This window comes from Antennarius striatus, chromosome 22 (genome assembly GCF_040054535.1).
Source record: "Antennarius striatus isolate MH-2024 chromosome 22, ASM4005453v1, whole genome shotgun sequence".
NCBI lineage: Eukaryota > Metazoa > Chordata > Actinopteri > Lophiiformes > Antennariidae > Antennarius > Antennarius striatus.
In genome coordinates, this window is record NC_090797.1 from 11944263 (window position 1) to 11964535 (window position 20273).

Sequence of the window (20273 nt, forward strand, 5' to 3'; positions counted from 1 at the left end):
ATGCTGTCAACACATCCAGGTGTGAGAACCATAACCGTGTGCATGTCCACTCGTGTGAAGACTCTCACACTGGCACGGCAAAAACACATCCACCGTGCAACGTCTCATTACGCTTACAGTATACTCTACAGCACGAGCTTGTTAAAGAGGCCTTAAACACAGCCTCCGCTCGCTGTCTTGTAAACTACACGCAGTCATTGCATAAGTTTGGGAGGGGAAGCAGCTGGCGGGCGTCTCTGCTCTGTTCTGATTTACGGTGCTATGAAGAGGGGGAGAGGAGAGTGAGGACAGTCATCTAATTGGTACACTATGACCAACACATCAACAATTCACAGGTTTTTCTGAAAGATCCAGGTCCTCCTCCACAGCTCAGCAGGATGTGTGTCTTCATGACTGTTTATGTGCGTGACAATACGGTGTCTGCGGTGGGAGTTCCCCCCATCAGACACGAACGTGTCGGCTGTACATCCTGTTGACTGAGGACCACGTCGACCCAGACGGGGCTTCAGGGTCCAGCGCTCATTCAATAGGCAGCAGCGTATTTGAGTGAAAAGAATCTTTATTCCCCCAAATTAGACATGTATAGTTAATGACAACTATGGGTCTTAATTGAGGGTTTGTGGTTTAAATGCTCTCTCAGAGAATATGCTGCTGTAAAACCAATATTTATATTATAGGAGCATTTTAGTGACAATGTTTTGATGTTTTGAGGTTTCCGCTCATTTGCTGTGGGCATGTTTTAGAACTGTGGTCCATTGTGAGTAGCTTTTGACGAGCAATGTGAGGCAAGATTTAGATCCAAAATGCTTAAAATGACAGAACAGAATAGCAAAATTTGTAACTGAGAAAATAAGTGAAAATTCAAATTCAAGCCAATTGCATTTTGACATGTGAATGGACCTTTTTTTTATATCTCTCCAAACAAAAACAAACAAACAAAAAAACAATTCAACCAGATAAGAAAATGGACAGTATCTGTTAGTAGCGATCGCTGGTTAGTATTAAATAAGGTGAATCATTGTTACCAAATACAAACAACAATTACAATTTGACAGCTACTAAAACCAATCAAATCAATCAGCTAAATCGTCTGAAGCAGGGTTTCCAGCTGAAGTGACGCTGAGTTCCAGGAAGGTAAATTCCTGCTCAGAGACTAACTACAAGCCCTTAGCCAATAATAATAATAATAATAATAGTAATAATAATAGTAATAATAATAATAATAACAATAATAATAATAATAGTAATAATAATAACAATAATAATAGTAATAATAATAATAATAATAATAACAATGAATTTTCATAAATAAAAGTAGGACAATTAGCAACCCGTGAGATTATAGAAAGTCAAGGAAAATAACATTACACCAATTCAGACAGTGGGTCAGAAAGAAGACTAGTATTTTTCTCTCATAGCTTGAACCTTGTGCCCAGTGATTTCAACCTTGGTAGACCCTCAGATAACAGTTCATATCAGGCCTCTCTTCTCCTGTTATGTCAAACGGCTTCTATCCTCATAGAAGTTTCTCATGGTGCAGATTTGATAACGCCTTGTGTAAAGTGTGTTTGCAATTCTCGGAGAGAATTGCAAACACATAACTGCATAGCCAAGTGATTGGCTATGCAGTTATGAGTGATGTGTGTGCTTACATGTGTGCATGTGTGTGCGTGTGCATGTGCGTGTAACATTTCCCTTTGCCACCCCATTGCTTGTTCTTTGAGAAACAGTGAAACAACCCTAATCAGTGTCACATCGTCCCCCACATGCTGGGTGATCTCGTCGTGTGTTTTTAGGATAAGGAGCTCACTGACGTCCTGCTGCCTCCCCAGCTGGAGAGTCATCTCCTGTGTTGACTGAGCTTCTAACTGCTACAGCTGCTTTGGAGTACATTGAAGCATTGTAGGAACATCACACCCCCATCTGTCTTTCTCATTTAGACAGGTGTCCCTCTCATACGTTACCAGCCCTGCAGCCATGACAGGGGATGGAACAAAATAGACCCCCAATCGTGAGGTAGGAAAAAAAATGCACCAATGCCGCCTTGAGCAGTCTTTGTAAATGAGTGCATGTGTGTGTGTGTGTGTGTGTGTACGTGCATGCGTGCGTGTACGTGTGTGTGTGTGTGTGTGTGTGTGGTCCAGGAAGTGTGTTTACACACTAGAGTGTTTTCTGTCCTCAATGCGTCTGATGACGCCGCTGAGAGCTGCATGTAGCTCCGTCTTGTTTGGATCCTTGTTATAAAGGAATTCTTTCACAGTTAAGTGGAGAACTTGGAAATCCATTAGTGGAAAAGAAAATGTTTGTATTCTACAAAGGACGGTACAATCTCCAAATTCTGATATCAACAGAAAACTGATATCAACAGAAATCACAACACTATGAACATAATGTGAATGAGAACAGAAATGTCACCAGAATTTAGTCAGTGTGCAGACTTGTGATAAATAAGGTTTAAATCCATTTTCAAACATTTTCTGTTAATTTTAGAAACTGAAAATTACTAAATGCTGTCAACAAAAGCTTACGTTAAACTGGTCTGTAATCTGCAGCGATCTGAGACAAAGAGTGAAGATCAACCAACTTAACAGAGTCTCCCATTGACAACAGGTGGACGGGATGTGGAGGATGGAAGCTGAAGTCCATGTGGATTTGGAACAGACAAAGGCCGTACTTGACTGAGGCTCGATTTACCAGGCAAAGAAACTAATAAGGAAAGAAAGTACAGCTTCAGGAGTCGGATCAGGTATGGGTTTTTGAAATGAGGTTATTCATTTCTTTTTCTGCCCCAGTGACAGCTCTAACTTTCATTCTGAGTTTATGTCAAACAAAGAAGGACGGACTGACAGGCTTCAGGCTGTGGGGATATCTGTCATGTGATGAGGTATCACATTGAGGACTCGTGCTGTGAGAACCAGGCAGCACTGTCCCACCTACAACTTCAATGACTAGGACATGCAGAAGCTCCTGATTGCCATTTACTAGATGTTAATGACCTCTTGTAGCATAAACCCAAATGGCAGTCTTTCTGTGGATGCCAGTAATTAGTCATAGGCAAACCAACAATGAGTATTGTGAAGCTATTCTCTGAGCCTTGTGGTGGGCTAGCACTGAAAAGGCCCTCTAGACACAGTGACACAGCAGAAGGGTACTTGATTTAGCAGCTGCTGCTGCTACAATGTCCCAACACTTATGTGCAGAACGCTTCATTAGATTACCACTGGCACCAGTCAGCATAGACACTTTATACTGATCCAGCAGCGCTTCAATACAAAAGCCACTTGCAGTAAAGTTAGTGGCACCACAATGTGATTAAGGGGGTAAATGGACTTTGAAATCATACCTCATAGAAACAGCCTTTTTTCTTGTCTTGTAGCAGCAGCAGTAAATCAAAGTGGGGAGGAAAGAGCAAGCAGCAGAACTGCCCAAAATTTATAATTCCTTCCTACTTCCATTCATTGGCCGCTCGCCTCCAGACAAACAGTCGAAACATAAATCGCCATGTGCAGATCTGTCAGTTTGGCTCTGACAGAGTTTAGACCTTGATTACCCTGGGAGTTAAGGAGTCCTATTCAGGGAAGACATATCTGAGGGTGCAGTCGGCTGGCTCAGGTCGTAATTGGCCAGAATAGACTGGTGAAATTAAATGAACACAAAACAGACTTTAGTTAGTAATGAATAGATAAATCACAGATGCTAAAAAAATAATCATTTTTCCGCATTTTACTGTGAAACAAGTTACCTCACCAATGGTAACTCACAAGTTAGATCCTTCCTGAAATCTAGTGAGAGGATGAAAGAAAGCACTTCCTGTAACGCACAGCTTCTCAGAGGTGATGGAGGTCAGTACATTACATCACATGTTACCGTTACCTAACAGTGTCTGGATTGTCCAGTCTGTCCTTACTTCACACTGAATTGAATATGATCACGATTTCAAAACCTTTAAAGGATTTCAGGATAGAAGTGAAAGAGCATACACACTCCAGTGCAGACATGATTTACTCAATCTAACCACCACACTGTCTGAGTACAGTGACGATGGAGTCTAAAACTCTCTGGCTGCCTTCAGACTTTATGAAAGAGCTGAACATGTGGCTCAGTGCTGAGAGCCCAGAGCATGAAACCCATTTCTCTTGCTAAAATCATTGTGATGAAAACCAAACAGAGGCTGGGAGAGGCCAACAGCCAACCAGCCAGCCAGTCAGTCAGTAAACCCTCCTCCCCCTAAAGCACATTGTCCAATTAAGGTCTTCTTTGCCCTGCTCTGTGCCCACGCTGACTGCCACATGCTGCCAAGCCCAGACAGTCCGGTCAAGGGAGTTAATCTCATTCTCTAGGGCCACCACAGGCCATGATGTGTGATGCTGGCAGTTCTAACACTCATCAGTGGGTGGGCACTGGCGCGTGGGCACAGGGCTATAAAAGGCATGGACGACTCAGATCTATGCCCCCCTCTCCCCCTTCTACTACTGTGTTTGGATCAGCATCCAGTCTGCAGAATGTGTGGAAGTGTTTGAGTGTGTATGCCCTGGAGCACGGTGGCTAGACTTTACACTTGCTGCAGGATTGTGAGCAGTGTTATAACATATTGCAGACTTGTGCCGGTAAACCATAACACTGAGCTAAATTAAATATTGCTCTGCTGTGAAAATGGCTGCAGCTGACAGGACAGAGAGCTTGTTGCTGCATAATGTAACCAGGAAAAGCTGAACTTTTGGCAGAGTGTGAAGAAAGTCTTTATAGAGAAAAAGGAATTTAAATTAGTGGAACGTACCACTGTGATGTTATCCATTGGATTTGTGGACTATGGTAATGTAACCCTGTCACCTTCATGTTACTTTAAAGAAGGTGGAACTGCTCCAGATATTCTGATTAGAGCAGAAAGAGAAAACAAGGAAACACTGTAGTACGAACTTATGGATGCCAATAGCAATAACCTCAAGTATACTGGGCTCTATCATCTATTTTACACTAAACAAGACTACAATTCACAAAATGATCATACACTATATTAAAACTTGAAACTAGTCTTAAAACTATGTTTTCTTTTGTTTTTTTAATCATTGGTGTCACCCCTGGAGGTTTTTACAAATAATGCAAAAACCATCTTCACTACCTTCAGTTTTCCAGCCTTTGCAGAAGGTTTATCCACTCGTTTTACCGCCAACGGAAGCAACGTAGCTTATTATCAGAGAATGTCAAAATAAAGTTCAAAACTGCCTCAAATGAGCAGAAAGGCAGCATGCTGCACATGTACAGTGGGGTTTGCATGTGCAACCTGACAGTCAAATGTTATTTATGAAAAGTAAAATGTGACTTCTATCAAGAGTTCAAACTGTTTTATCTTTTAACCAGGTGAAAAAAGAGTTCATGCAGGGAGCTGTATACCATAGGAAACTAAGGTAATGTGCAATCTGTGCAATCGTGTACTAATCAATACAAAGTCCAAACGCCTTTATAAATTGATGGTATTAAGATGTAGACATTAACACTAGAGGTATGAACTGTACCAGTTTTACCTCTGGAGAAACAATTATTTGCTTTCTTACCAAAAATGAGATATTAGTTCAGTACCACTTGCATACCTGTTCACTCAACATGTCACTGCAGCCATTAGCTTAGCAGAAAGAATAGAAAATAATATAGCTACTTGGAAGCAGATGTTTTAGATGCAGTCATCTCACATTTAACAGCTGCCTGTAATAAATGTTATATTGCCATGCCAATAAACTTCATGCTTACTGCAGTAAAAACAACACTGCAGCATTAGAAAGTGTTGTTCACTTGCAGAGTGATTGATATGCCTGTAGGGCCGAACTGAGGGAACAAATCACTCTTCCATTCTTTCAAGAGAACGGATGCACATGCTCCCTCATCATCACCAACCCCAGTCAAACTGCATTGTTCAGATCACTTCACACTTCTTACGAGCAGAGTCAAGGAAACACACATTCTCGATCTATGTGTTGAAATTTTGGAAGCCCTGTACCATGACCAGTGTGGGATAGCAAAGAAGGTATTGTTTTTTCTCAAAACTGTCCCTATATACAATAAGACTAAAGGAATCCTGACTCAAGCTGGCCAAACATGCATGTCTGTGTTATTTCAACCCATGTCTGTAAATCTTTGAGACGCTGTCAGATGCACCAGTGATATCCATCTACCTGTTCTGGTTCAGAGACTTTTCCCAAACCCTCTAAGAATCCGGACAATATCTAGACCTATTAAGACCAGCCTGGAGTAGAAACACAGCATAAAATCCAGCCTCAGTCTTTCTCCTCTGGTGGGTCTACCACTGCTGTCTTTCTCTATTTATCAAGGGGAACAGTGGTGTGTTACTGGGACAAGTTTTCCGGGAAGTACAGTTCTTCCTGGTAAGACATTTTCAATAATAAGTTCAGGAGAGATAAGTTGACAAGTATGCACACATAATGATGCACACAGATATTACTATAGTATTTTCCATCAGGATCATTCGTGGCCTAACCTTAACTACAGGTTTGGATTCCATGTAGCCTGAAGAAACCATTATCGGACTGCTAGCTGTCTGACTCAAGCTTGCTGGCAATTTTATGTTCACATGGAGGGTCCAGCAGGTTCTCCTCTCAGGCTTTCCTCTAAATCTGGAAGTTAATGGAGGGTAGTTGGGAGTGCAGGCTGTTGGGAGGTGACTTTGTCAAGAGGAAACATTGAAACTAAGTGGTGGTCGGGTCCAGTGGTTGCTCTACTGCTGTGCTGAGCTCCATTTTTCCACCCAAACAAATAACGTCACAGCACCTGTCAGAACAAATACCACAGAGCTCAGAGACAGCAGTGTGGCCTAATATAGTACACACACTTTAACTTGTACTCTGCACACCTAATAAAGGAAGGGGGAGAGTTAGTGGTACAGGAAGAGTGTAGGAACAAAAGAATGGAAAAACAGATACAAGCAGATCAGGTATGGTTCAGAATAGAGTGACACAAATCAGCCTCAGCCAGATGAATCTAGCCTTGAATCGTAGGATCATTTATCCTGTGAGAGGTCACACAAAGAGGCAGGATGACAGGGCTGACAGATACAGACCCCTTACAGTTTTAAGGTTTCAAATTCATTTATCCTGTGGAGTTTACTGGTAACTTTAAATCTCCCAGCTGGTCCCTAACATAACACGTCATCACCCCCTGCTCTGTCCTGCTGGTTCCCTCTTCCACAGACGTTGATTCAGCACCACCTGTTCCAACCATCACCCCTTTAGATCCTATTTGGTAGGGTTCACATCACCAACCTTGAGTGACTATTGACTACTGATTTTTTGGCCTTTAAGTCTTGATCTGTACGAACTTAAAATTCAATTAGATTTGATGTGGCTCTCTGCATTTATGCATGTGCTAAGAGATGTCCGTTCCAAGCCCCCAAAACATTCCGACATAATTTTTTAGAAAGCATAAAAATGCATCAAAACATGTAATAAATACATGTTACGATTAGATTATTACACAATAAATGAGAGTTGTGCATAACGTAAAAAACAAAGAATAGAAGAATAATAATGACGGTCATTTACCTTTTAACTGCTGCCCTCATTGTTTTTGCCCTCTTTGGTTCATGCACTCCTATCGCACGATGCTGAACAACAGAGTGAATTCCAGTCCTCCTTTTGACCTTCTCCAACCACCCACACGATGCCTTAAACTCCTTAAACTTCCTTTTGTTTTAATAACGTGGTGATTGTAGATGCATTACCGCCATATTCTTTGGCGAGATCAACCAAACGCATCCCTTTTTCATGCTTTTCTATTATCTGTTGCTTTGTTTGTATGGACAAAAAAAACTTTTCCTCTTTTCTCCGTAACTTTCTTGGGGTCTAAAGCGAATACTCTAAAAGTTAACCTATTTACATAAAACTTTAATGTCAGTCTTGGGGAAATTATTATGTTCAATCATGGTTTTTTTTAAATTATATTAGTAGACATGCATATTTGTGTGTGTACAGGCCCCTGAAACAACCCCACACACACACAAGAGGCCTGTACGCATGTAGTAAATGCAGGGAGTTGATCAACCTCCCATAATTGAAAAAAATAAAATAACCAGCAGATATTTGTCAACTTAATATAATCCATCTTCAGCATTGAAGGCAGGATCCAGAGCTCCTGTAGTGTCAGAAAGATTCTTGTACAGGTTTAAGTGAAACGGGAGATTGGGTTGACTTGGTCTCTTCTCTCATTAGATTGAAGGAATTTAAATGAGCCCACTCTCATGTGATTGTCTAACAGAAGAAGAAAATGATGACCTAACATAACACAGTGGCAAATAACACAGGCCGCAGCATCCCACCAACAACCGCTGAACCGTGAAATTACTACAAACAGGACAAGAAGAAAAAGTAGAAAAGGAGTATTTTGCTGCCCTTATTGAGCATCTCGAATGTCAGATGCACAAACCAATTATGCAGCTCACAGATTGAGGCATTAGCCTCTCTGCGGTTTCTGCACAGCGACAGGAAACCAACTCCACATTGGTGAGAAATTAAGAACAGTCCAATTACAGAGAAGCAGAAGAGTGAGGAAGGAAGGTGTAAAAGGAGATCTGGCAGAAACAAGACCCGTCAATCAGAATTAAAATAGCAACATAATATAATGAGTGACAAATTAATTCATCTGAATAATACAGATTGTCATCAAGCAGAGCTTCAAGTTAAAAACTGACAAAACTGCTTTAGTTTAATGCCCAGGCTGATTTTTTTTTTATTCCCTCTTCTGGGTTTCTTTGTTTTAAATTGCTGCTTTTTTAATGTGCTACAAGACATATTCTTTGCATGCCCACTTTAATGTGAGGTCAAGCATTGAGAAAGGCCAGGTTTGGATAAGGGTTGGTTGTGGTGTTGGTGGGAAACCATCTCAATCTGCATGGCCTAATACTCGCTGGAGCCACTGTGCACAGCCACTGTGAAATGGGCCTAATTGCCCAGAAGAGGGTTTTGGGCGGGCGGGCATGTGGATAAGAAGAAAGAATGCTACGGGCCCAAACCCTCTGGTGATAGGCTTCCGAATATTTGCAGAAATGGGTTTAGTGCAATCCTACTCATTATGGTAATAGCCACCTCTTAAAGGCTGATGTAAGGACAAACGGCTGTGGTCACAGACTGGGATGGCGAAGGTCACAGAGTGCGTTCACATGATCAGGAATGTTACTATCCTGGTATGACCTTTTTGTTCCACTGCAATCATTTTGGTTTCCCATTCTTCCTCTATTCCATCCCATACAACAATTTTCCAAATGGCATCCTTTACAGGCATTATGTTGCCACTAATTTTGTTTACCTGAGCTGATTCGGTCTGGCAGCATGCCTACAGCCATGAACGAGAGTTAAATCTGTTTCCTTATGTCTTGCTTTCGGTCGTACTCATCTCTGCAGGCAAACCAACGGACGATCTCTGCAAAGATGGACCGGTTATAGCTGAAAAGCACGATACTCCATATGCACACACATTCAATAAAAAAGTACTCAAATCAGTCAATCTTATTAAGTATTACAATACACATTATTGAAAAAGCAATAATTAGGATTGTGAATTATGGATGTTCCAATTAGATGTACTAATTCAACTACTTTCACTTTTTTCAATACAGTAAAGTATAAAAACAGTTATGGATACAGTAGAATATCTTCCTCACGAAGCAACACCTCCCCTAAGTGAAAGCTGCCTGTGAAGGATCAGTTTGTATATCAGAAGAAAAAAAAAGCTTTTTAAATTAAGAGCATGTCTCTTGCTATTTAATGTGAGATTTGACATACTCTTACAACACTTCTGTCAGTGGTTCAAAAAGGTAATATAATGTAAAAGTGTGTGTGCCGGAACACTCCGGCAGTGGATGATGCTACAGAGTATGCATGCAGGATGAAATGAAGATGAGCAGATGTCTGGTAGTCATAAAAAAAATTTCAAAAAAGTTTTACAAGTTCAGTGAAGCTATTGGAAAGGACCTTTCCAGAGAGATAATAGAGAAGTAGAGCTCAGTGATGAGGCAGAAGCAGGAAATCGTACACACGATTTGGAAAGCTCTGCAAGCTGTGACCATCCTTGTTACAACCACCTGGTCTCTTGGGTCCAACTTATTGGTTCTCACCGGCCTGCTGAGGTGTTGGGAGCCCCAGCTTGGTGGCCTAAAGCTACAGGCTGTCCGGTGGGACCTGCAGGAAGTAGGTCTGCCCTCAGCTGATGTACTGTTAAGAGAACACAAGGAAGGAAAGGAGCTCCAGCTCAGCGGCTCTTGTGTATTTTTATCTCTCTGGGACCCGCAGGGTGGGATTTTAATGGTTTTAGGAAGTTCAACTAGAAAAAATGAAGGAGTTCACACCTACAATTCACTTTTTTTTGCCAGTCATGAATTGAATGTAACACAGACAATATATTATCAGTATCATCATTATTTCAGGACTAAGGCAATGCATTTGTTCTTATTCCAAGGTCTGCTTGGCACCATCTCCATCCTCTTCATCACCTCACACCTTTGGCCACCGTCTCAGCCAGGCTGTCGGCCTCAAACCAGTTGCATTTCATGTTTTTGTATTTTGTTTACGCTTACTTAACAGGAAGTTATTCATTGGCACAGATGTTCCAGTTTACAGATAATCACATTACTCATACACAAGAAAAAATCCCTCTAGGCTTGTGTTTAACGGACCGTAATCTTCAAACATAGGACAGGGGAACAGAAAAGAAGACATATCCATTCATTTTTTCACAATCGGCTCGTCAACAGCCACTTATCCACCTTGGGGGCCTGGAGCCTATCCTCGCTGTCTACCAGCCAAACATGGGGTACACCCTGGATGAGACACCATGCAATTGCAGGGCCAAACAAACGACAAACAACCACACACACACACACACACCTACGAACAGTTTAGCGTAGACCAGTCCACCTAAGCTGCATTATTCTGGAGGGGGGAGGAAGCCGGAGAACCCGGAGAGAACTCACTCACAGCAAGAAATGTTCTGGGTTTGAGACCACTGCTATAAATTCAGAGCTGTACTTAATGATGTTTCCCATCAGGCCCCCAATGGGGGCAAACTCATTAGGAGGGAGATGATTTGGGATCAGCATGGAATTCATTAACTATTCTCATTTGGAAAAAAGACATCATACATGTGGTTCATCCCACTGCATGTTTAATGGTGATTATAGCTTATATTCTGGTTCACTGGTTATGTAACTCATTTCTTATCTAGTCATGGGACTATGTGTGTGTGTGTGTGTGTGTGTGTGTGTGTGTGTGTGTGTGTGTGTATGTGTGTGTGTGTGTGTGTGTCTTCAGTAATGAGCCAACAGCAAATTAGAAAGTAATTCTGATGCCTGCCTCTCTTCCCCCTCTTATTTACATTTCTGCCACATACACAGAAATTTCTGTTTTTCCCCTCCCCCTAACTAAAGGTAGGCAGGGGGTGATTTGAATGACCTTACCCCAGCAGGGCTGTGTGAGGAAGCACTGCACCGTGTCCATGTGTGCTTTCTGTTATCTCATTGTGGACAGTTAAAGGACGACATGGTTGCATTTAAAATGCAGAAATCTTTCAGCCATAAAACTCATTATTGCTTGCATCGTGCGTGCATGTGTGTGTGTGTGTGTGTGTGTGTGTGTGTGTGTGTGTGTGCTTGTGTGTACATGCGTGTGCATTGGTGGTTTGGCCCTTGACTCCATATTCCTTCCTGGAAGGCTGGAAACATTGTTTGACAGGAAAATTATCAGTTTGGTCACCAGATTAAATGATGGAAATAATTTAAAAATCTAAATCTATATTGCATTAATGGTGAATTGTTTCTGTCATATTTAGGATACTATAAATATGTATGCACTGCTTTACAGTGCATACTTTACTGTTATCCCATCCCAGTTTACAACAAAGATCAGGAGCAGGACTCAGACCTGACACAAAAAATATGCATGGAAATGTCTTTTAATGAAAGACGGTTCTCTGTTCTCCAGCAGACCTGTCAGAGTCAGAGAAAAAGCTCCCTGAGTATCTTATAATGACCAGTCTGCCAGTTTGTCTGTGATCCTGATTATGGTGCTTGGATGCCGCTCTACGTTTTGCTGTTTATCGTGGCCAAGCCTGTGCGTGCCAGCTCAAATAATGTCCGCCCTGGTGGAATAGCAAAGCAAGTCCAGCTCTTCGGCCGCCAGCAACTGATTCGTCTCCTGTGGCTGAATTCTTCTTCCTTTGGACCTCACCGTCCTAAAAATGTACATTTTTACATTTTGATTGTTCAGCTGACAGGCTCCCTCAAAGCGCCTCGCAATAATTAGATAGTACTAATTTAAAAAAAGGAATTACAGTGTATGGAAAACCAAGTCATCTTTTTTTTTTTTTTAAATACAGTGGCCAACTTGCTAGAATTAGATTATATGTCAATGCAGAGTATGTACAGGGCTGATGTGTCTGACCTCATCATGTCACACAAGGAATCAGCAGCTGAGGACAGCAAGAGAGTGAGAGAAGTTGAAGACATGTGTACCGAAAACAAGACAAAAAAACAGCAGGAAGGGGATCGTCTGGATAGAACCTGAAGTGACTTTCTCCTCAATGCATCTTCAACGGAAAGGCTGCACCAGCCAATCAGATAAGTACCCATTCCTGGTGGATGACTCAGCCATGTCAAGCCGTTTGTGTACTTAACATAACATCAGGTGTCAATACGAGTGAGCAGCGCCAAATTCAACTCACATTGGATAAAGACGTTTAAATGCTGGGAATCAAATTCACTTATAAAATCATAGATCTTACGCTTCAGATTTCTGTATGACGTATTATCGCCTCAATGTTCAAAGTCAAAAAGTCAAAGTCAACTTTAATGTCAAATGTACCGTATATATGCACGACATACAGCACAGATGAAATTGCAGTCCTCTCAGCCCCACGGTGCAACAGGCAGTGCAACACAGGCAGTACAACACAAAGTATATAACGAAAAACAAAACATCTCTACACACTCTCTAATCCCTTAAGGGGAAAGGGACGCAATAAAGTATCTATCTATCTATCTATCTATGTTGCAGTGTTTTTAAAGCAGAGCCTACTGTTAAGGTTAGTTGGTTTCAACTAAACCACATTTTATATATAATTTATAATCCGATTTCAAGGAAAGTTAAAAGGTAAAATGTCTCACTAGCTCTGGACGGCCAAAGCTGAACATTAACACAGAGGCAGAAGGTTCTTCAGGGTAAGGAAAGGAAGTAAGTCGAGGAGGAGAATATGGAGGAGAGAGATATGATTCAGCAGAGAAAGGGGAATGGGAGAAACTGCATGAAGTTTTCAGACACACACACACACACACACACACTGGTCTGTGATTCAAGCGATGTGTAGGTAGGAGGTACCCAACACACACACACATACGCAGCTTGACAGGCTTCCAGCATCAAATTAACACGTGAGAGAATCAGTTTTTCATTGTGATCCCAGAAATAATGCATTGTGTAACACTTTCTCTCCTTCCTGCTCCTTCCGTCTTTCAGTTCACGTCTCTCTGATGTGTGACTCCAGACGGGATGTTCTGTTTTTTTGGCTTTTGATGGAATTTGGGAGCTCTACATTTTCTTCCAGCTTTCATAGGGCAGGTCACTAAGGACAGAGTGTTGGCTGGAAGTGAAGTGAGTGGATGTCGTCTGGAAACTTCAATGTTAATTAGCAATGAGAGACAGTACTGGGCTTTATATGAATACACGTAGTGAGCAGAAACACTGGCAGACCTTTACAAACAGGTTTATTACTACCTAACTATTGGAACTGTTGGACAAAAATAAAATACTAAGCTTTAAAACAGCATTAAACATGTCCTTACAATAGTGGTAGGAAAATATGCAAAAAGCTGTTACTATTGGAAAAAAACACAAAAATGAACCAGAGCTAAAATCTTACTTCTTGTCTTTTACCAGTACATTACCTGTGATGGAAAAAATGTCTTTACACTGCACACTAATGGACTTGACAATAATTTACATCTTTAGGATCAAGATCACTCTCCAACAAAATAATGGGAACAATGAAGAAAAATAACAATCATTATATTTTGGGGAGGTTTGTGTTGCATACAATAATACACAACAATACAACAGCATGATAAAATACAAGAAGATTGAAAAACCTCCTCATTCCTCAGAACAGTCTGGTCTGAGTCTCGGGGGGATGCCAGGCTTGAAAACAGTTCAGAACAGATGAATACTGAAACATGAGTCATCATAAATTACAAAATGATATTTTAGTTCCAATAAACAGAAAAAACAAACAAACATGAAAAGAAAAATGTCACAATAATAGAAAAATATAAATCCCATGTTGTGGCCTTTGATGGCAGAGGAATAAATGTAGACCGGCTCTCTTTAAGAAAATTACTGATGTCAGCAATGTCCAGGCCACAACTTGATCATCTTTGGATCATTTTGTCGTGAACTTCTAATCCCAGGGTTACAAGCCAGGCCAGGACATGGGCACAGTTTATCATGTGTTTTTGCACCCTTAACATGCTTCAACAATGTGTTCAGGGCCAATGGGGAAAAAGTGCGATCTGCGTCCGTGTCAGCGGCTTGTGTATCTGTGTTTCAGTCAGCTCGTACCAGTGTGTGTGGAGCAGTCACACCAGCAGCGGCGATTAGCGAAGAGGAAGTCGGAGCGATAAGCAGAGACAGGAGGCTTAGAAAGAGCTCAACACCACACAGCTGTGAAAACATACAGGTGTGATCACAGGAGGGAGGGAGGGAGAGGAGGAGAGGAAGACCAACTAGAGGAGCCCCTGTCCCTCCATGGAAACAGTCAATGGGGATCCATCACAATGACACCTGAGGGAGAACCTGGCTAAACGTAGCTTAGCCTTCTGTCTATAAGAGTGTGGTTGATTTCAAGGTAAGTGTTCCTGGAGTGGAGGAACAGGATACAAGCAGGTGGGAGGAGAAGGGAATTGAGCTGAATGGGGAAAATCAGCTTCACATAATGAAGATAGAATGTGATGAGATGGACAGATGATTGATGGAGGCTCCGTCTCAGACAGTGGAAACATTAGTTCAGCATGATTTGAGCACTTGCTGTGAAAAGACCAGCGACCTTCACACATTCTATTTAGATCCTCAAAGGTAGCTAACCATCTACACGCCTCCTCATTACCAAAGCAAATGTAGAAAAACTACAGCACTGGACTTTGATTCCTCTAGTTTGATCCCAAAATGCTGTGATTGACACATTTGTATCACCATGAACAGTCTGCGCACCAAACACTAATCCAACCCTAACGTAACACAATCTAGCAATTCTTTCCTCACGCTAATCATATGTTTGCTCAAACTTCACAGACTTCTATGAACAGACCTCTTGTTTTAGTTAAAGCCTCAAGTTTCAATGGATTCAATGAAAAGAACAGACTTGATCAGACACGCCACTTCAAAAACATCTTGGGGCAGAAACTAAACTCAGGAACAGCACTGGTGAGGTGTTTCCATCACAATCTGAAAGCCTGAGGAGATGTAAGAGAGGAGGATTAAGCTAAGGAAGGAGTCTGAGTGGAAAAGACTGATAGCTGAAAGTAATTCACAACACACTGATAAAAGAAAGCTGCCCTTCATAACCAGCACACAGCTGCTGGGACCAACCTCCTATTTGGTGACCTGATAGGGGAATCCAAGGGTTAACTCAAGTTGGAACTGTTTGCTCTTGTCACACCTCCATTGCTCTCCCAGTATCTTGTCCTCTTCGTCCCCTCTGCTAGATGGTTTCATGAGCTTCATCGGGGTTTGGTTCTAACCTAAAAATAGCCTTGCCCTTTTGCCTGGTGGGTGGTTTTTGTTCGCATCCACCTACTTTAATGTGGCTCTTTCTGAAAATACAGAAATCACATTCCAGGGCTGGAGCCAAGTAAAGCTGACACTCTCCATACTCTGGTTGTTTCTTACTGGGTTTCCTCTTTCATGACGGCTCTCTTTGTCTCCTGCAGTAACTGTTAATATTACTGATTGCTGGTTGGCTCTCTGCCCTCATTAATCATGACTGAAGATGAATGGGTAAAATGTGAGGAGCAAATGTTGAAGTTCCTACCTGGCCCCCTGCTCATGCTAGCTCTGCCCCCAACTGTGGTCATTTGAGAAAATACACAACAGTCCAACCTGACTCGTTGACGCTAGACGGATTTCACAAAACTGGATGATTGGCTCACAACCCGCTCATCAATCACCAAGCCTTGGTCACATACATTCCTGCTGAAAATACTATGGCATTCAGTATTACCCAACCCTCATTATCAGCTATTAGGCTGGGAATGAAAACACACATTCTGAATGTGTGTCCCCCAAAATCCAGTCTGGGCCCTCGATGATCAAGTAATCACTACATTGTCTGAACACTTTCAATTACAGTGAAGGAAGCCAACCACACCAAGGCCGCCATGTAAAGAAACAAACAATGGATAAAGGCATTTGTGTGATAGTTGCTTTCAGCTGTCCTGAAGCCTTTGGACCAGCTAGCTGTACATCTTTTTACACAAATATTTACTATTTGCCCCACCTTTCATCCTATTTATTCATCAACACCACAATTAATGTAAACTTGACTTTTCTGGCATCACAAATCAGATTAAAAAGATAGTCTTCTGATAGTCTTGATAGTCTTCTGACCTAAACCATGGTCAGTAGACTAAACTTGAAGATCACATCCACCGGTTTTTCCTCTGGCATCACCCTGGCATCGTTCACCAGCTTTCAGGTCCTTTCAGCAGCCAACACGAGAGGCTTATACCACGTCTCAGCACAGGAAACAAAACCGTCCCCCAGCGGAGACTATCCAGATCGTGATTTAGAGACTGTCCACAGTATACTTTCCTCTTTGTAGAGCAGTTTTTATGTTTCAAATTACATTTTATCCCTACTGCATGTTGACTTAGTCTCAGTTATGGCATCTGTGTTTCATTGTCATATCTTCTTAGTCATGGAAAACAAGCCAATTGAATATTTGTGGTTAAGAACAGATCATCTCATATGATCAGTGACAAAAACAGCTGTGAGATAGAATACAGAGAACAAATGGTAGATACAGAAAAGCAAATCACAGCGCAGTACTTTGGCAGCGGCGTAGTAGAAATGACTTGCAATGCACTTGGTATTGGAAAAAGACTTGTGCAATGTGACCTAGCCTGCAGCACAAAGATGATATGTTTGGGGGTCATTCATCCTAAGGTAATGACTTTGCTGCCCCATGATGCTTAGTGAATGCAGCGATCGCTATTCATTCATATTCATGACAACTTCTGGCAGGTTGTGTACACGTGTATCAGCACTCTTAAGACAAGGCTTCACATATAGAAAGGATTTCTGAATGCTGAAAACCCACCTCCAGTTTAAGGGATACAAGAATATTCAGTGTGAGTTCAGGCATGACAGATCAGGGTGAAGGTGAGGGATTAATGGTACTGCTGTGGTTTGACACACACACACACACACACACACACCCTCAAGTTGCTGCACGCTTCCTTTCCAACAATACATCCACACATCTGCGAGAAGACCTTGAAAACATGTAGCCGATTATATTTTTATTATGTTTGGACATTATGAGAGACTTTCTGCTGGAAGGAGTGTATGTTATATACATACAGTATATATTTCCATACAATAGCACAGTGCAGCACAGAATTAGACCCGCTTTAAGCAGAGAGAGGAAACAGGAGATCCAATCAAAATAAACCAAATCACATTCATGAATTCTTGAAAGCATTCCTGTGTTGTGCTTTTGTGCAGGTTGTATAAACTTACACTGATATCGTCTAAACACCCCAGAACTAATTTCCATTGCATTAAAATACAAACGTAATTAGGCTAAAAATTAAGAAAACAGACGATCCAACAATAGACTTGAAACTGCAGCATAAATGCAGCTTTTAGCTGATTTAGTTTTTGGAAACCGTCAAGTAAGCACACCAAAAGGATTCCACATTTAAATACAATTATTCAGTTGAAGCCGAAACGAAAACAAGTTTTTCAGCACTATCTAGACCATTCCGTCTTTGGAGAATCCTCTGGTGAATCTGCAGCTTACCTGCTTGGCAAGGAGATCAGTCTTAGAGGGCATCACAGGGCTGGCAACAGGGGTCACGGGGGCACTACGGCTGCCCCCGGACAGCACAGCGCGCAGAGACGCCAGCCACTTCATGGTGCTGACAGGTGGCGAGGGGTTCCACTCCGCCCCAGAAAAAATGTCCAGAGAGGGATGGAGTCAAACGGAGCCTGAAGGGGGATGGAGGTCCGTCCACAGATGGATCTCCTGCGTGAACTTCAGCGGCGGCGTTCACATTGAGGGGGGGCTGCTACTCTCTAAGATGCATTACACAAGCTCGTGTCCAGTCTGATGCGCATTCGGCCACACTCACACACACACACATACACACACACATACACACACACACACACACACACACACACACACACACACACACACACACACACACACACACACACACACACACACACACACACACACACACACACACACACTTAAATACTGACACACATCCAGCAGGCATGCATAATAAAAGTGAATACTGGCATACAAGCATACACTAATCCTACACACACACACACACACACACACACACACACACACACACACACACACACACACACACACACTACCCTAGTGACACACAATCCTTCCCCCAGCATTCTATCCCCCATCTGTCACTTTCATTTCTCCCTGACTTACATTCTCTTCCCCCAACACACACACACACACACACACACACACACACACACACACACACACACACATACACACACACACACACACACACACACACACACACACACACACACACACACACACACCCCTCCTGCTGTGCCCAGTGACCATCAGACATAGATGGCTGGCATTCGCCCATCATTAGTGCTTCATTTGAGATCAGATCCACATACTTGATCCCAGAATGAAAGATGGAAGCTCATCAGTTTACATACATGTTCCAGTTTACATTGCAGGCTAGGAGCTGGCATGTCTGATCCCAAATGTCACCATAAAGAACGACTAAAAGCCATGTGGCATTTAAAGTACGAACAGCCCCTCAGCAGCGATCGGCAACTAAACGACATCCGATGAAACCGGAACAGAACGCGTCTCCAGGTTTTACTATAGATTATATTAGAGTGCTGAAGGGGAGCCGGGTGTTCTGAATGATTTATTTTGGACACATCCACATTTTAGAAGAAGGTATGTTCTCCCTCCTCCCAATTGTGGCACTGATGAGTTTTGTATGCCGCTGCAGTTGACTTCAGAGGGTCATTCTGCTCGTCTGACAGAACATTTAACAGCAGGCAACGAGTTCCATCTCCTAAATTTTTACATCACTTTTATAGAAAAAATGTAAATGCCTCCACCAACTGGAATACATCAGCAATTGAAAGCAAACCTCAAAAAGTCTAATAATTTATCGACTCTAGGGTTGATTGAATTAACTCTAGTGTATCCACGTTATCTGCAGCATCCTCCTGTATGAATGTGCTCAGAAGAAATAGATACAATCAGTTTATACAGAGTTAACCATGAGATGAAAAATGCACCTGCACACAATGGCAGTGATTTGTTTTTTTTAATCAATGTTGCATATTTTAAATGAGAACAAGTTGGGGAGGGGGGGGGGGGGGGTTCACCAATAGAGCTGGGTGCTAGTGTTGCTGTTTTGGAGACATCGTCCAGACAAACCAGTTTGTTTGACTGTCGGAAAAGCTGATTCACGGTCTGACCAAGAGGGACAAAGGCCATAAGTGGGGGCCAGACATCTGTCCCTGGTGGTGTCTGTGTGGTACTGGTGAGGAAATGGTCAAAGCTCTGCTTTAATTCATCTTAATCCCCTGGGTCAGCCTGACATCACACTCAGAGCGGCTGGGGTGTGATGAAAACACGTCACCTTCAGTCTCCTGATGAAAGGAGGAAGCAGTGGATACAGAGATCTGAAGGGACAAGCATTGCCTTCTTTTGGTAACGGGTGAATCATGACCGAGCATGTGTGTAAATTTGTGTGTCTGTGTGTGTGTGTGTGCGTGGATATCCAAACAAGGAGCTCTGCCTGGGGAGACATCAGCACTGTCTAATCTCCCAATAAGAGACATTTCCAGTAACAAAACCTGAATCATGCAGAGCATGTCACTGAGCCAAGCTGCCTATGCACTCCTATGCTTCCACGCTCGTAATCAAAACTCCCTGTTGCTGTAATGATTTCAACATTAAACTGGGAAGGATAAAATTAAACTTCA

At 42.2% G+C, this 20273-nt stretch overlaps 1 protein-coding gene across 1 annotated transcript in view; it reads right to left on the reverse strand.

The window, feature by feature from the left end:
- Positions 1–18131, reverse strand: part of nav3 (neuron navigator 3) — a 155901-nt gene extending 137770 nt beyond the window's left edge. Inside the window, exon 1 of the mRNA XM_068307488.1 lies at positions 18067–18131. Coding sequence (XP_068163589.1) covers positions 18067–18099 — 33 coding nt within the window. The 5' untranslated portion in view covers positions 18100–18131. The remainder of the gene's footprint in view (positions 1–18066) is intronic.
- Between the last annotated feature and the right edge of the window lie 2142 nt (positions 18132–20273).